The sequence below is a fragment of the Microcaecilia unicolor genome, chromosome 1 (assembly GCF_901765095.1).
Source record: "Microcaecilia unicolor chromosome 1, aMicUni1.1, whole genome shotgun sequence".
Lineage (NCBI taxonomy): Eukaryota > Metazoa > Chordata > Amphibia > Gymnophiona > Siphonopidae > Microcaecilia > Microcaecilia unicolor.
Genome location: NC_044031.1, coordinates 636,296,611 through 636,310,963, shown reverse-complemented (window position 1 = coordinate 636,310,963; position 14,353 = coordinate 636,296,611). Strand labels below are relative to the sequence as shown.

Sequence of the window (14,353 nt, the reverse complement as noted above, 5' to 3'; positions counted from 1 at the left end):
AAGGGGGTCCAAGGACAGATCCCTGGGGAACTCCAACAGATAGTGGGATGGGAGTGGAGGACGATCCATGAGAGTGTACCCTGAAGGTGCGGTGGGAGAGATAAGAGGAGAATCAGGAGAGGACAGAGCCTTGTAACCCAAAAGAGGACAGTGTGGCAAGAAGTAAATCATGATTGACAGTGTCAAACGCAGCGGATAGATCGAGGAGGATGAGGATGGAATAGTGGCCTCTGGATTTGGCGAGGAGCAGGTCATTGCAGACTTTAGAGTGCTGTTTCTGTCAAGTGTAGAGGGCGAAAACCGGATTGAAGTGGATCGAGGATGGCATGAGAGGAGAGAAAATCAAGGCAGCGACTGTGAACGGCGCGCTCAAGTATTTTGGAGAGGAAGGGTAGGAGAGAGATGGAGCGGTAGTTGGAGGGGCAGGTAGTGTCAAGTGATGGTTTTTTTAGGAGAGGTGTGACTTCGGCGTGCTTGAAGGTGTCAGGGACAGTTGCAGTGGAGAGAGAAAGGTTAAGGATGTGACAGATGGAGGGGGTGACAGTATGGGAGATGGTGTTAAGTAGGTTGGTGGGGATGGGATCGGAGGAACAGGTGGTGCATTTCGAGGAGAAAAGAAGGCAGGAGGTTTCATCCTTGGTGATCTCAGGAAAGGAGGAGAAGGAGGCCATGGTTGGTTGGTTGTTGGATGGGGCTACAGGCTGAAGAGGAGGTGGTGGCTTGGTAGTGAACTCAAGGTTGATCTTTTGCACCTTGTCGCGGAAGTAGTCAGCCAGTGATTGAGGAGAGAGTGAAGGGGGAGTGGGAGCGGGGGGCACTTTGAGGAGGGAGTTAAGGGTGGTGAAGAGACGACGAGGGTTGGAGCTGAGAGAATTGGTCAATTGGGTGTAATAGTCCTGTTTTGCAAGGAATAGGGAGGAATGGAAGGAGGATAGCATGAATTTGTAGTGAAGGAAGTCTGAATGGGTACGAGATTTCCTCCAGAGGCGTTCAGCGGATCGGTTGCAGGAGCGAAGGTAACGGATGCAAGGGGACAGCCAAGGCTGCGGATTAGTACGCTTTGTGGGACGGGAGGTGGATGGTGCGAGGGTATCCAGAGCAGAAGAGAGAGCAGCATTGTAAGCGGAGACCGCTTTGTCGATAGTCTCGGAGGACATGATGGATGGGAGGAGATTAGAGATACTAGCGGATAAGGTGGGGGGGGGGGTCAATGGCCTGGAGATTCCTGGAGGTGGTGGTTAAAGTTGGACGGGGCAGAGGGGGGGGTGAAGAAGTGTGAATGTGATCAGGTGATGATCGGAGAGAGGGAGAGCAGAAGCATGGAAATTGGAGGGTGAGCCGGAGGAGGAGAGGACGAGGTCAAGACAATGGCCATCACGGTGAGTGGGGGTGGTGGAGCACAGCTGGAGGTTGAAGGAAGATGTTAGTGTGAGGAACTTAGAAGCGTTAGGGTCGGATGGGTCATCAGCGTGTATGTTAAAGTCTCCGAGAATGAGGGACGGAGATGAGGGTTCAAGAAAGACGGAAAGCCAAGCATCAAAGTCGGTGAGGAGGAAGAGAAGGATTTATCGGGGGGGGGGGGCGGTAGATGACTGCGACTCTGAGTGGCAGCAGGTAGAATACCCGGATGGAGTGGGCTTCAAAGGATGAGAAGCAGTGAGACTGCGGTAGGGGGAGAGGTTGGAAACTACAGGAGGGCGAGAGTAGTAGCCCAATGCCTCCACCACGGCCAACTGGGCAGGGAGTGTGGGAGAAGAGATAACCTCCATGGCAGAGGGCCGCGACTGAGGCCGAGTCTTCCGGGGAGATCCAGGTTTCGGTTAGGGCGAGCAGTTGAAGGGAGTGAGAGATGAAGAGATCGTGGGTGAAGGGCAGTTTGTTACAGACTGAGTGGGCATTTCACAAGGTGCATGAGAAGGGGAGGGAAGAGGGGGGGAGGAGGGGAATAGAGACGAGATTGGAGACATCCCGGAATCGTTTGCATGGATAGGATGGGGACAGGTGAGGGGGACCTGGATTAGGGTTAATGTCTCCTGCATTTCGAAAATACGGTTTGGACGGACCAAATGCCATGGGCTTGGTCCCTTCTGAGATGGGCGTTTTTTGGGGTTTTTTTTGCGATAATGGAAACTAAAAAAGCCCAGCTCAGAAACGTCCCATTCCAAGTCATTTGGTCGTGGGAGGGACAAATGTACAACACTACCATAGCTCTTAGGGGTGAAGGGGCAACTACATGTGGGTACAGTGGGTTTTAGAGGCCTCCCATTTACCACCACAAGTGTTACGGATGGGGGGGGGGGATGGGCCTGGGTCTGCCTGCCTGAAGTGCACTGCAGTACCCACTAAAAGTACTCCAGGGACAGGACTTGTTGCTGGTGTATAACCTTGGCACAGCAGTTCACACCTAAAGACTAATCTCGCTGAAAACGCCCTTTATTTGAATAAGCACATTTACTCACAGTTAACTGCATATCAGAGGTTGTGCCCCACTGGCAACGAGTCTCGCTGGTACTGAGATTAGCAGTAGGTCCGAGCTGGCAGAATGGTGTACAATGTCCTCTTTCAGCAACATTCAAGGTAAGAACTAAGTACTGTAATGTGGCTAACACATGAAAGGGATCTAAAAGTGTCTTACACAAATGGCCACTACCTCTTGGACTACTGGAAACAAAACAGGGCACACTCTGACCCAGTAAGCAGAGGGAAAAGCACCATGGGAGTAGAGCCTACCAACTACCAACATCATGAGCATTTAACACAAGCTAGTGGAATCACGAAGCCCAATACCCTACCCCCACCACAATGCATTGCTGATGTGACTCTGCAGTGCCCTTAACAGAAAAGGTGTCACACTCACCCGAGACCCACATCAGAACCAGGGAAAGGCTGTCAGAGGATAGAACACATTCTGCTGTCATGGAGTTGGGTACGACATTTGAGGCTGGCATACAGGCTGGGAAAAAAAGTTTGTAAAGTGGGTTTTTTTTGGTGGGAGGGAGTTAGTGACCACTGGGGGTGTCAGGGGAGGTCATCCCCAATTCCCTCCAGTAGTCATCTGGTCAGTTGGGGCACTTTTTTGGGACTTGGACCTGAAAAAAAAGAGTCAAAGCGGACCAAATTCTCGTCAAAAGCGCTCTTCTTGTTTCGATTATCAGCTAAAGATGCCCATCTCTCCTCGGCCAATAACCACGCCCCAGTCCCGCCTTCACCACGCCTCCGACACGTCCCCGTGATCTTTGTTCGTCTCCATGACAGACTGCAGTTGAGGACGCCAAAAATCGGGTTTCGATTATACCGATTTGGGCGCCCACGGGAAACGGACGTCCATCTCCTGATTTGGGTCGAAATATGGGCGTCTTTCTCTTTCGAAAATAAGCTGGATAGTAACATAGTAAATGACAGCAGATAAAGACCTGTATGGTCCATCCAGTCTGACCAACAAGATAAACTCATTTTACATGGTATGCTATACTTTATATGAATACCCGAGTTTGACTTGTCCTTGCCTTTCTCAAGGCACAGACTGTAAAAATCTGCCCAGCACTGTTTTTGTACAAAATGTTCTGAAGCTAATATTGAAGCCACTTAAAATTAACGCCCAAGCCCATCCATATCTATTCAGTTACGATCAGGGTGTAGACCGTAGAAATCTGCCCAGCACTGGTTTTGCTTTCCAATTACCAGCGTTGCCACCCAATCTCCGCTAAGATTCCGTAGATCCATTCCTTCAAAACAGGATTAGTGTTTATCCCACACATGTTTGAATTCCATTACCATTTTCATCTCCACCACCTCTCGCAGGAGGGCATTTTATATATCTACCACCCTTTCCATGAAAAAATACTTCCTGATATTACTCCTGAATCTGCTCCCCTTCAACCTCAATTCATGTCCTCTAGTTCTACCACCTTCCCGTCTCCGGAAAAGGTTTGTTTGCGGATTTATACCTTTCAAATATTTCAACATCAGTATCATGTCACCCCTGTTTCTCCTTTCCTCCAAGGTATACATGTTGTTCAGGTCGGCAAGTCTCTCATCGTACGGTTTGCAACGCAAATCCCATACCATTTTTGTAGCTTTTCTTTGCACCGCTTCCAGTCTTTTTACATCTTTAGCAAGATATGGAGGGGCATAATCGAACGCGAACGCCCATTTGTAAAAACGTCCATCTCCGAGAACGGGTCCGTGAAGGGGCGGGCCGAACTGTATTTTCGAAAAAAATGGACGTCCATCTTTTTTTTCGAAAATACATTGGATTAGGGCGTTTTTTGAGCTGGGCGTTTTTGTTTTTTAGCGATCATCGAAACCGAAGCGTCCCAGCTCAAAAACGACCAAATCCAAGGCATTTGGTCGTGGGAGGGGCCAGCATTCATAGTGCACTGGTCCCCCTGAGATGCCTCTATGCCAGCCTCAAATATCATACCTAGCTCCATGATAGTAGTATGCAGGTCCCCAGAGCAATTTTACTTTAGTTGGTGCTGCGTGGGACCCATGCAGAGAGGAAAAATCGGAAGAAAAAACAAACAAACAAGCAAGTGCAGTCAGGGACGTCCAAATTAAAAGATAGTAAAAGGGGGAAATGAACCAGCAACCTTTTGATTACAAGCTCAGTGCTCTAGCCAGTGCACTACTGATTAGACGTCTTTCCCTTTCCATTAAGTCCCTCCACGTTTCTGTCAGCCAATCACAGCTCATTTAGCTGACATCTGTGTCAGCTAAACAGCGGTGATTGGCTGACAGAAACTTTAGACGTCCCTGACTGCACTTGCTTGGTTTTTTTTTTTCTTCCGATTTTTCCTCTCTGCATGGGTCCCGCACAGCACTAACTAAACTAAAATTACTTCGGGGACCTGCATACTGCTGTCATGGAGCTTGGGATGACATTTGAGGCTGGCTTACAAGTTGGGAAAAAAGTGTTTAACATTCGTTTTTTTTTGGTGGGAGGGGGTTAGTGACCACTGGGGGAGTCAGGGGAGGTCATCCCCGGTTTCCTCCGGTGGTCATCTGGTCATTTAGGGCACTTTTTTGGGACCTGTTCGTGAAAAAAACGGGTCCAACAAAAGTGACCTAAATTCTCTCTGAAAACGCCCTTCTTTTTTCCATTATCGGCCGAGCACGCACATCTCTGCTCAGCCGATAACCACGCCTCAGTCCCGCCTTCACCACGCCTCCGACACGCCCCTGTCAACTTTATGCGTTCCCGCGACGGAGTGCAGTTGGAAACGCCCAAAATCAGCTTTCGATTATACCGATTTGGGCACCCACAAGAGAAAGACGTCCATCTCCCGATTCAGGTCGGAATTTGGGCGTTTTTCTCTTTCGAAAATAAGCCTCATGGCCTCCAAAACTGAACACAATAATCCAAGTGGGGCTTCACCAACTATTTGTAGAGGGGCATCAACACCTCCTTTCTTCTGATGGTTATACCCCTCTCTATGCAGCCTAGCATCCTTCTGGCCATGGCCGTCACCTTGTCACATTGTTTCTTCACCTTCATATCCTCTGACACCAACACCTCAAGTTCTCTCTCCTAAGTCGAGCTTACTAAGCTTGACATTATCAAAGCGTTTAGTTTTGCAGAGAAACCTAGCAGCACAATTTTTAAAGGTTTGAAGGTGCGTTAGTTAAGAAGAAGGCAGTCCAGCATAAACAAAGTTGCAGTAATAAAACTGAGTATAAGAAAAGCATATAGCGCAGTATTTAAGATGCAAAATCGAGAGAATCGTGTATGCAACAAGCATATGTAAAATCAAGAAACATAATTTTAGCACTACTGAAATTTGTTTAGTAAAGATAAGTTTAGAGTCAAACCAGATACCTAAATAATAGAAATTGTTGACCGTTGGAATTGGGAATCCAAAAAGAATTGGGGTCTGTTATGGTTGAGACAAAGGCCCTGTGATTGAACAAGTAACTGTTTTATTAAGGTTCAGCATTAATTTATTAGCAACACACCATGATGCAAGGGCTGACAGACAGTTTTTAAGTTGTTAGAGATTGATATTAAGATGGGAAACAGGGAATTATAATAAAATATCATCTGCATAATCGAAGGATTGAATATTGTAAGACTGAATGAGTGTGGCCAGTGGACTAATAAAGATATTAAAAGGTACTGGTAGGATACACAAGTGAAGATTAAGCTTGCAGGTAGAGATCATAAAGACAATACTCTTATTTGAAACGTGGTGTTAATAGCATAATTCTGATGATTACTGTAGCTAGAAGGACATGCATGAGATGACAGGGAAAGAAGAATCCAGGTGGAGAACCTGGTCAAAAAGAAAAGGAGATTTGCTGATCATTTATTCATCCATTCATTTATTCTTAATTGTAAATGCTTTATTATAATCAATGAGTTGAATATAGAATTTTAAAAAATCTCCTCAGAGGTTTTCCTGGCAAATTAGTCAATGTATTACTGGAAGGAATAATAGAGTGTAGAAGAGATAGAGGAAAGCAGAAAACAGTCTGGGACAATGACGCAAAAAAATTGTAAAGATTTGGAAACACACATGCAGAAGAGTGGAGAACTGAGGCTCCATAGTTGTAAAAGGCAACACCTAGTGATGATGACTGAACTTTCATCTCTTTGAAATCTCTGAATATGCTAGACTTTTGGGGGGGAGTTTATTTAGGAGCCCTTTTACTAAGTGGCAGTAAGCACTAATGCATGTTTACCGAACACTAAAAGTCACTACCATGGGACGTGCTCAGGCATCCCACAGTAGTTTTGGAATCGGCTTGAGCTATTCACGTGCTACAAGACAGGTTTTATTTTTGAGCATGGGGGGCATGTTTGGAGGTGGAGAGTAGGCATACACTGTGCTAATCGGGTAGTGCTGTTAAATTGCCTGATTAGTGTGGGATTTCTTACCACCTAGTAAACAGGTGGCGGTAAGGGCTCATGTGCTAACTGCCATGCAATAACTGGGAAGTTAGCACGTAGCCATAAATAGAAAAATAGAAATTGTGCTAAAAGTGGCCTCAACACACAGGAAACCCACACACTAAAAAGAGTGCAGGCCACTTTTTAGCATAGCTTAGTAAAAGGGCCCCTAAGTGTTAACACTAGTCTATATATATAAAAGGCAACTCCAACATTCTATGAAGCCTCCAGCCGGAAGTGTGAAGCGCCAGAGATATCCGGTTTCCCCATGAGTGAAGGAAAACAGCACAGCACGAAATCCCTCTCTCTGTAACAGTGAAGGACTCAGAGGGGGGAGGGGAGAGAGACGCCCTCACTCTCTCTATAACACAAACACAGCACAGCAGGAAACTTAACACTGAAGGACTGGACTCGGAGGGGGGAGGGGGAGGGAGAGAGGGCAGAGGGCAGGGACACTCCCACATGCACACTCTGAAGAAAACCTTGCTAGCCCCCGTTTCATTTGCATCAGAAACGGGGCTTTTTTACTAGTTCTTAATAAATAGGTCTCCTTGTATACCTATTGAGTACCAATGACATAGGAAAATGTGGGAGAGAGGTTCTGGAAGCCAAATTTAGGCTCTTAGGTAGAAAGCTCAAATCCAGATCCTCTAGGGTAGCATTTTCTGAAATGCCACCTGTTCCACGCGCAGGGCCCAAGAGACAAGCAGAGCTCCAGAGTCTCAATGCGTGGATGAGACGATGATGCAGGGAGGAGGGCTCTGTGCTGGGTCCGCTGCTTTTTAACATATTTATAAATGACCTAGAGATGGGAGTAACTAGTGAGGTAATTAAATTTGCTGATGACACAAAGTTATTCAAAGTCGTTAAATCGCAAGAGGATTGTGACCTTACGAGACTGGGAGACTGGGCGTCTAAATGGCAGATGACATTTAATGTGAGCAAGTGCAAAGTGATGCATGTGGGGAAAAGGAACCTGAATTATAGATATGTCATGCAAGGTTCCACGTTAGGAGTCACGGACCAAGAAAGGGATCCATGTGTCATCGTTGATGATACGTTGCAACCTTCTGCATAGTGTGCTGCTGCGGATAAGAAAGCAAATAGAATGTTAGGAATTATTAGGAAAGGAATGGAAAACAAAAATTAGGATGTTATAATGCCTTTGTATCGCTCCATGGTGCGACCGCACCTCGAATATTGTGTTCAATTCTGGTCGCCACATCTCAAAAAAGATAATAGTGGAATTAGAAAAGGTGCAGAGAAGGGCAACGAAAATGATATAGGGGATGGGACGACTTCCCTATGAGGAAAGGCTAAAGCAGCTAGGGCTCTTCAGCTTGGAGAAAAGGCAACTGAGGGGAGATATGATAGAGGTCTATAAAATAATGAGTGGATTTGAACGGGTAGATGTGAAGCGTCTGTTCACGCTTTCCAAAAATACTAGGACTAGGGGGCATGCGATGAAGCTACAATGTAGTAAATTTAAAACGAATCGGAGAAAATGTTTCTTCACTCAACGTGTAATTAAACTCTGGAATTCTTTGCCAGATAATGTGGTAAAGGTGGTTAGCTTAGCGGAGTTTTAAAAAGGTTTGGACGGCTTCCTAAAGGAAAAGTCCATAGACCGTTAGTAAATGGATTTGGGGAAAATCCACTATTTCTGGGATAAGCAGTATAAAATGTTTTGTACATTTTTGGGATCTTGCCGGGTATTTGTGACCTGGATTGGCCACTGTTGGAAACAGGATGCTAGGCTCGATGGACCTTTGGTCTTTCCCAGTATGGCAATACTTATGTATATGTACTTATGTACTTATATCTACATAAAAAGGGACCTGTGGTAAAAGAGCACGAGATAAATGTAAAATGATACATCTTAATGGTGTCCTACATTGCTAACTACACCACTTGTGGAGGAGTAGCTTAGTGGTTAGTGCAGTGGACTTTGATCCTGGGGAACTGGGTTTGATTCTCACTACAGCTCCTTGTGACTGTGGGCAAGTCACTTAAATCTCCATTGCCCCAGGTATAAAATAAGTGCCTGTATATATGTAAACCACTTTGAATGTAGTTGCAAAATACCACAGAAAGGCAGTATATCAAGTCCCATTTCCCTTTCCCTTAATGGCTAACAAAACATCTCTATATAACTGTTTTTTTTTTTTCCATCTCTATAAAGTTTCATGGACTTCTTTTTCAGAAGTCTTTGCACTGAAAATTAAAATAAGCCTGATCTAATCATGGCTCTGTTCTTTTCTGCAGCACAATTTAAAAAAACATAAAATCTTTACATAAGCTTAATTCAAATCTGATTTCTTCTACCAACAGACACATTCAGAAGAATAAATGGAAAGCAGGAACCAGACGTCAGTGACTGAGTTCATTTTCTTCGGACTCACTCGTGATCCAAAGCTCCAGATTCCACTCTTTGTGTTCTTTCTTCTGGTCTATATTATCACCCTGCTGGGCAATATCGGTATCATTCTTGTAACTAGGTTGGATGCACGCCTGCAGACCCCAATGTACTTTTTCCTCTTTCACTTGTCATTTGTAGATAATTGTTATTCTTCAGACATCACTCCCAAAACCCTGCAAACCCTCTTGGCAGAGCAAAAAATCATCTCCATCCTTGGTTGTACTCTACAAATGTATTTTTTTGTTGCTTTTGCTACCACAGAATTGTATCTACTGGCAGTGATGGCATACGATCGTTATGTGGCAATCTGTAACCCATTGCTTTATCCAGTCATTATGAGCAGAAGACTGTCCATTCAGATGCTGAGTGCAGCTTATATGGCTGGCTTTTGTAATGCTCTAATACATACAGTTTGTACTTTTCGCTTGTCCTACTGTGGGTCTAATGTTATAAATCACTTTTTTTGTGATATTCCTCCACTCTTGCTACTTACTTGCTCAGACACTTCTGTCAATGAACTTGTAGTTTTTATTTGTTCTGCATTCAACACCACAACGACCTTTTTGGCCATCTTAGTCTCTTACACCTATATTCTCTCCAGCATCCTGAGGATTCGCTCTGCCGAAGGAAGATACAAAGCATTCAACACTTGTGCCTCCCACTTCACTGCTGTGCTGATTTTCTATGGGACTGTTTTTTTCATGTATTTACGGCCTACTTCGAGTTACTCTATGGAGCAGGACAGAGTAGTTTCAGTCTTTTATGCAGTGTTAATCCCTATGTTGAACCCCCTGATTTATAGCCTGAGGAACAAGGAAGTAAAAGCAGCCTTGATGAAGGTATGGAAGCAATTCTTCAAACCTTTTAGAGGGTTTAGTAGGTAAGGGTTATATTTTGAATGATTGTAAGACACTGGATAGATATCAGTACTTATAAGGTTAGACTAGTGAGGTGATAATCGGGGAAGCCTGGTTCAAAAATTTCAATCTTCCTCCTTTTGGTCAGGGCAAGTCTCTTTGCTCTCCTTTGCCTCAGGTACAAGCCTAGATTATAAACCCTCCAGTGACAAGAAACATTTCCACTCTGCCAGATTTTCAATTACCTTCAACTTCCGAGAAAGGTGTGGGATAAATACAATCCCAAAAAACAATCTGAAATGCAGTTGCATTATAGTCATCATACAGCTGGATGGGAATGTCTAGTAGTGCTATAGAAATGATAACTAGTAGTAGTAGTAGAAAAAGACCTCAGAAGCCTTTGCAAAGATGAGCTTTGAAATATCTCTGCAGATTAGGGTCAATGTTTCTTTCATTGGTCATATAAAACTCCCAGAACCTTTTTTGTGTAATCTTTCATGTGCTCTAATTCCTGCACACACTTTCCTCTTGATTCTATAAAATGTGCCTCGAAATGTGTGCAAATTTGGGCATGTGCCCAAATTGCATGCACATCTTAATTGAATACCAAGCCAACTAGCGCCAATAATTGGTTTTTTAACAAGCAATTATTAGTGCTAATTGGAATCAATTAAGATGTATATGTATAAATTTAAGCATGTGATCCGTGCCTAAATCTTATGTGTATCTCAGGAAAGGGGGCATGATAATGGGAGGGTCATGGGTGGCGCGTGGGTGTGGATTTAAGTTATGTGTGTAACTGGGGCTACATCCCTAAATTTAGGCACAGGCATTTGCACCACATTTTCATTGATTCAAATGGATGTGCCTAAATGTAGGCATGACCCCTGCATTGATGCACTCTTCTATAAACCGCGCCTAACTTTAGGCACAGCTTATAGAGTAGTGCTCAGTGTGGGGGGGGGGGGGTCAGTGTCAATTTGTTTCAGCAACATATGTAGAAATTACTCATTTGTGTTCACTTTCAGGCTCATTTTCGAAAGAGAAGGATGCCCATCTTTCGACACAAATCGGGAGATGGGTGTCCTTCTCTCAGGGTCGCCCAAATCGGCATAATCGAAAGCTGATTTTAGGCATCCCCAACTGCAGTCCGTCGCGGGGACGACCAAAGTTCACGGGGCGTGTCGGAGGCATAGTGAAGCCAGGACTGGGGCGTGCTTAAGAGATGGGCGTCACTGGCCGATAATGGAAAAAAGAAGGGCGTCCCTGACAAGCATTTGGTCGACTTTACGTGGTCCATTTTTTTTCAAGACCAAGCCTCAAAAAGGTGCCCAAACTGACCAGATGACCATCGGAGGGAATCTCCCCTTACTCCCCCAGTGGTAACCAACCCCCTCCCACCCTAAAACAAAATTTACAAACATTTTTTGCCAGCCTCTATGCCAGTCTCAAATGTCATACCCAGCTCCATGACAGCAGAATGCAGGTCCCTGGAGCAGTTTTAGTGGGTACTGCAGTGCACTTCAGACAAGCAGACCCAGGCCCATCCCCCCCTACCTGTTACACTTGTGGTGGTAAATGAGAGCCCTTCAAAACTCACACAAAACCCACTGTACCCACATGTAGTTGCCCCCTTCACCCCTTAGGGCTATGGTAGTGGTGTACAGTTGTGGGGAGTGGGTTTTGGGGGGGGGGGGTTGAGGGGCTCAGCACACAAGATAAGGGAGCTATGCACCTAGGAGCAATTTGTGAAGTCCACTACAGTGCCCCCTAGGGTGCCCGGTTGGTGTCCTGGCATGTCAGGGGGACCAGTGCACTACGAATGCTGGCTCCTCCCAAGACCAAATTACTTGGATTTGGTTGTTTTAAAGATGGGCATCCTCGGTTTCCATTATCGCCGAAAACCGGGGACGACCATCTCTAAGGACAACCATCTCTAAGGTCGACCTAAATGTTGAGATTTGGGCGTCCCCGACCGTATTATCGAAATGAAAGATGGACGCCCATCTTATTTCGATAATAGCGGTTTCCCCGCCCCTTCGCTGGGACGTCCTTAGAGATGGGTGCCATTAGAGATGGTCGTCCCTGTTCGATTATGCCCCTCCATGTGTTTCTAATTAAATTTGTTTTTAAACCTTCATTCCAATTCCAAACTTTTCCTTTCTTTTTTTTAATTATCTTTATTGAACCCAGCAAACCATAAAAGTAGTATGACAATGGTATGGCAACAATCATAGAGAAACACAAAATAGTCAGATCATAATGATACCAATCAAGATTCAATAGTCATACAAGATGTATATCGTCCCTAGTCTGTTATTTTATAAAGAGAGATACCCTTCCCTTACCCCCCCCCCCCCCCCCCCATCCACCCACCCATCCTTGCTCTTCCTGCTAATCTGAGATCTAAAAAAAAAAGAAAGAAAGAAAAGAAAAGCATATGGGGTAAACGTTCATCACTTACGCTGGGCTAAGCTCCAGAAAGTGCTGCCAGAGAGCACGGTACTGACCACGTCTCTTGGATAATAACATCCCATGGGAAAATTGCAACACCACCCAGGTAGCCTTCTCACGCATAAGGACAAGCCAGGCAGTGGTGATGGCGTTGCTGGTGCAATCCAGAATTGAAGGATGCATTTCCGAACCAAAAGAAGGGACAGTTGCACAAATTGACACCACTGAGAAAGCTTGTTCAGAAAGCAGGGCAGCTGGAGGAAAACCTGATTTGGTGAAGAGCACTGCAGGAGCATTAGCGGAAACCAGAGAAGAATAATAGTGCCATGCTTGTAAGTAGGCAAAAAAAATGTAGGTTCCAGGCCCGCTGCAATTGTATAAAAGATGGAAAAGAGCCACAGCCCATCTGTGTGAGAGCCCCTAGAAAATTACCCCCCCCCCCCCCCCCCAGAGCCTGCCACTGCTGGAATGGTCCCTGATGCATACCCACTGGAAAGTCTGAACTATCTACTAACGAAATAAAGGAGTCTACTCCCATTTGTTTACCCAAAACACGTTATCTATATAAGATTTTGGTGTCCGCGGTCTGATCTCTTTCATTGGGTAAGGAAATTAATCTCACATGCTTACAATCAAAACTTTCTCATAGTGCAAACATTATCACTGAGAATCAAATATTTCCAAAAGCACAGCTATAGCATAAAATAACTTAGCTTTTCTCAGCTGGCTTAGTCACCCCTCATTCCAACTGCTTAATTGTGTTCAATGGGGCCCTTATCGTTTCACCCGCTTCTGGGCTTCATCAGGAACGTTTCCTAGTGGATTCCTGTCAGCAAGACGAATGCCCCTGCATAAGTTTGTTTAAACTGGGTTGTTCCTGATGAAGCCCAGAAGCGGGTGAAACGATAAGAAGTTGGAATGAGGGGTGACTAAGCCAGCTGAGAAAAGCTAAGTTATTTTATGCTTTAGCTGTGCTTTTGGAAATATTTGATTCTCAGTGATAATGTTTGCACTATGAGAAAGTTTTGATTGTAAGCATGTGAGATTAATTTCCTTACCCAATGAAAGAGATCAGACCACGGACACCAAAATCTTATATAGATAACGGGTCTTGTTGGTCAGACCTTGGGCAATACCTTGGTTTCTGAGGGTAATCTTCATGCTTTCAAGTATTGTATGCCTTTTTATGACCTTTTGGGATTGAATTTGGCTGTTGTTCAGTTGTTTTGTATTAGTTTACCTATCTTTGATCAACAGCTCATACTGTTACTTATTTGTTCGTTTACCCAAAACACCCCTTCACGAAGACCAGGCCTTGCTGAGTGCACAGAGGAACTGATTATCACAGAGCACCCGTAGGCACCTCTTATTCCTGCAAGACATAGATACGAAGACCTAGTTTGGAGCACACCAGTTGGACCAAAAGCCCTACATAACATAAGTACATAAGTAGTGCCATACTGGGAAAGACCAAAGGTCCATCTAGCCCAGCATCCTGTCACCGACAGTGGCCAATCCAGGTCAAGGGCACCTGGCACGCTCCCCAAACGTAAAAACATTCCAGACAAGTTATACCTAAAAATGAGGAATTTTTCCAGTCCATTTAATAGCGGTCTATGGACTTGTCCTTTAGGAATCTATCTAACCCCTTTTTAAACTCCGTCAAGCTAACCGCCCGTACCACGTTCTCCGGCAATGAATTCCAGAGTCTAATTACACGTTGGGTGAAGAAAA

The 14,353-nt window shown here is 45.0% G+C and overlaps 1 protein-coding gene across 1 annotated transcript; it reads left to right on the top strand.

Moving 5' to 3' along the window:
- The first annotated feature begins 274 nt into the window (after nt 1–274).
- Nucleotides 275–13,958, top strand: LOC115460680 (olfactory receptor 1020-like). The gene is made up of 3 exons (XM_030190447.1): nt 275–305; nt 9,237–10,149; nt 13,865–13,958. Exons 2-3 carry the CDS (start codon nt 9,239–9,241, stop codon nt 13,956–13,958), a joined length of 1,005 nt encoding a protein of 334 aa, XP_030046307.1. The 5' UTR covers nt 275–305; nt 9,237–9,238.
- The last annotated feature ends 395 nt before the right edge of the window (nt 13,959–14,353 follow it).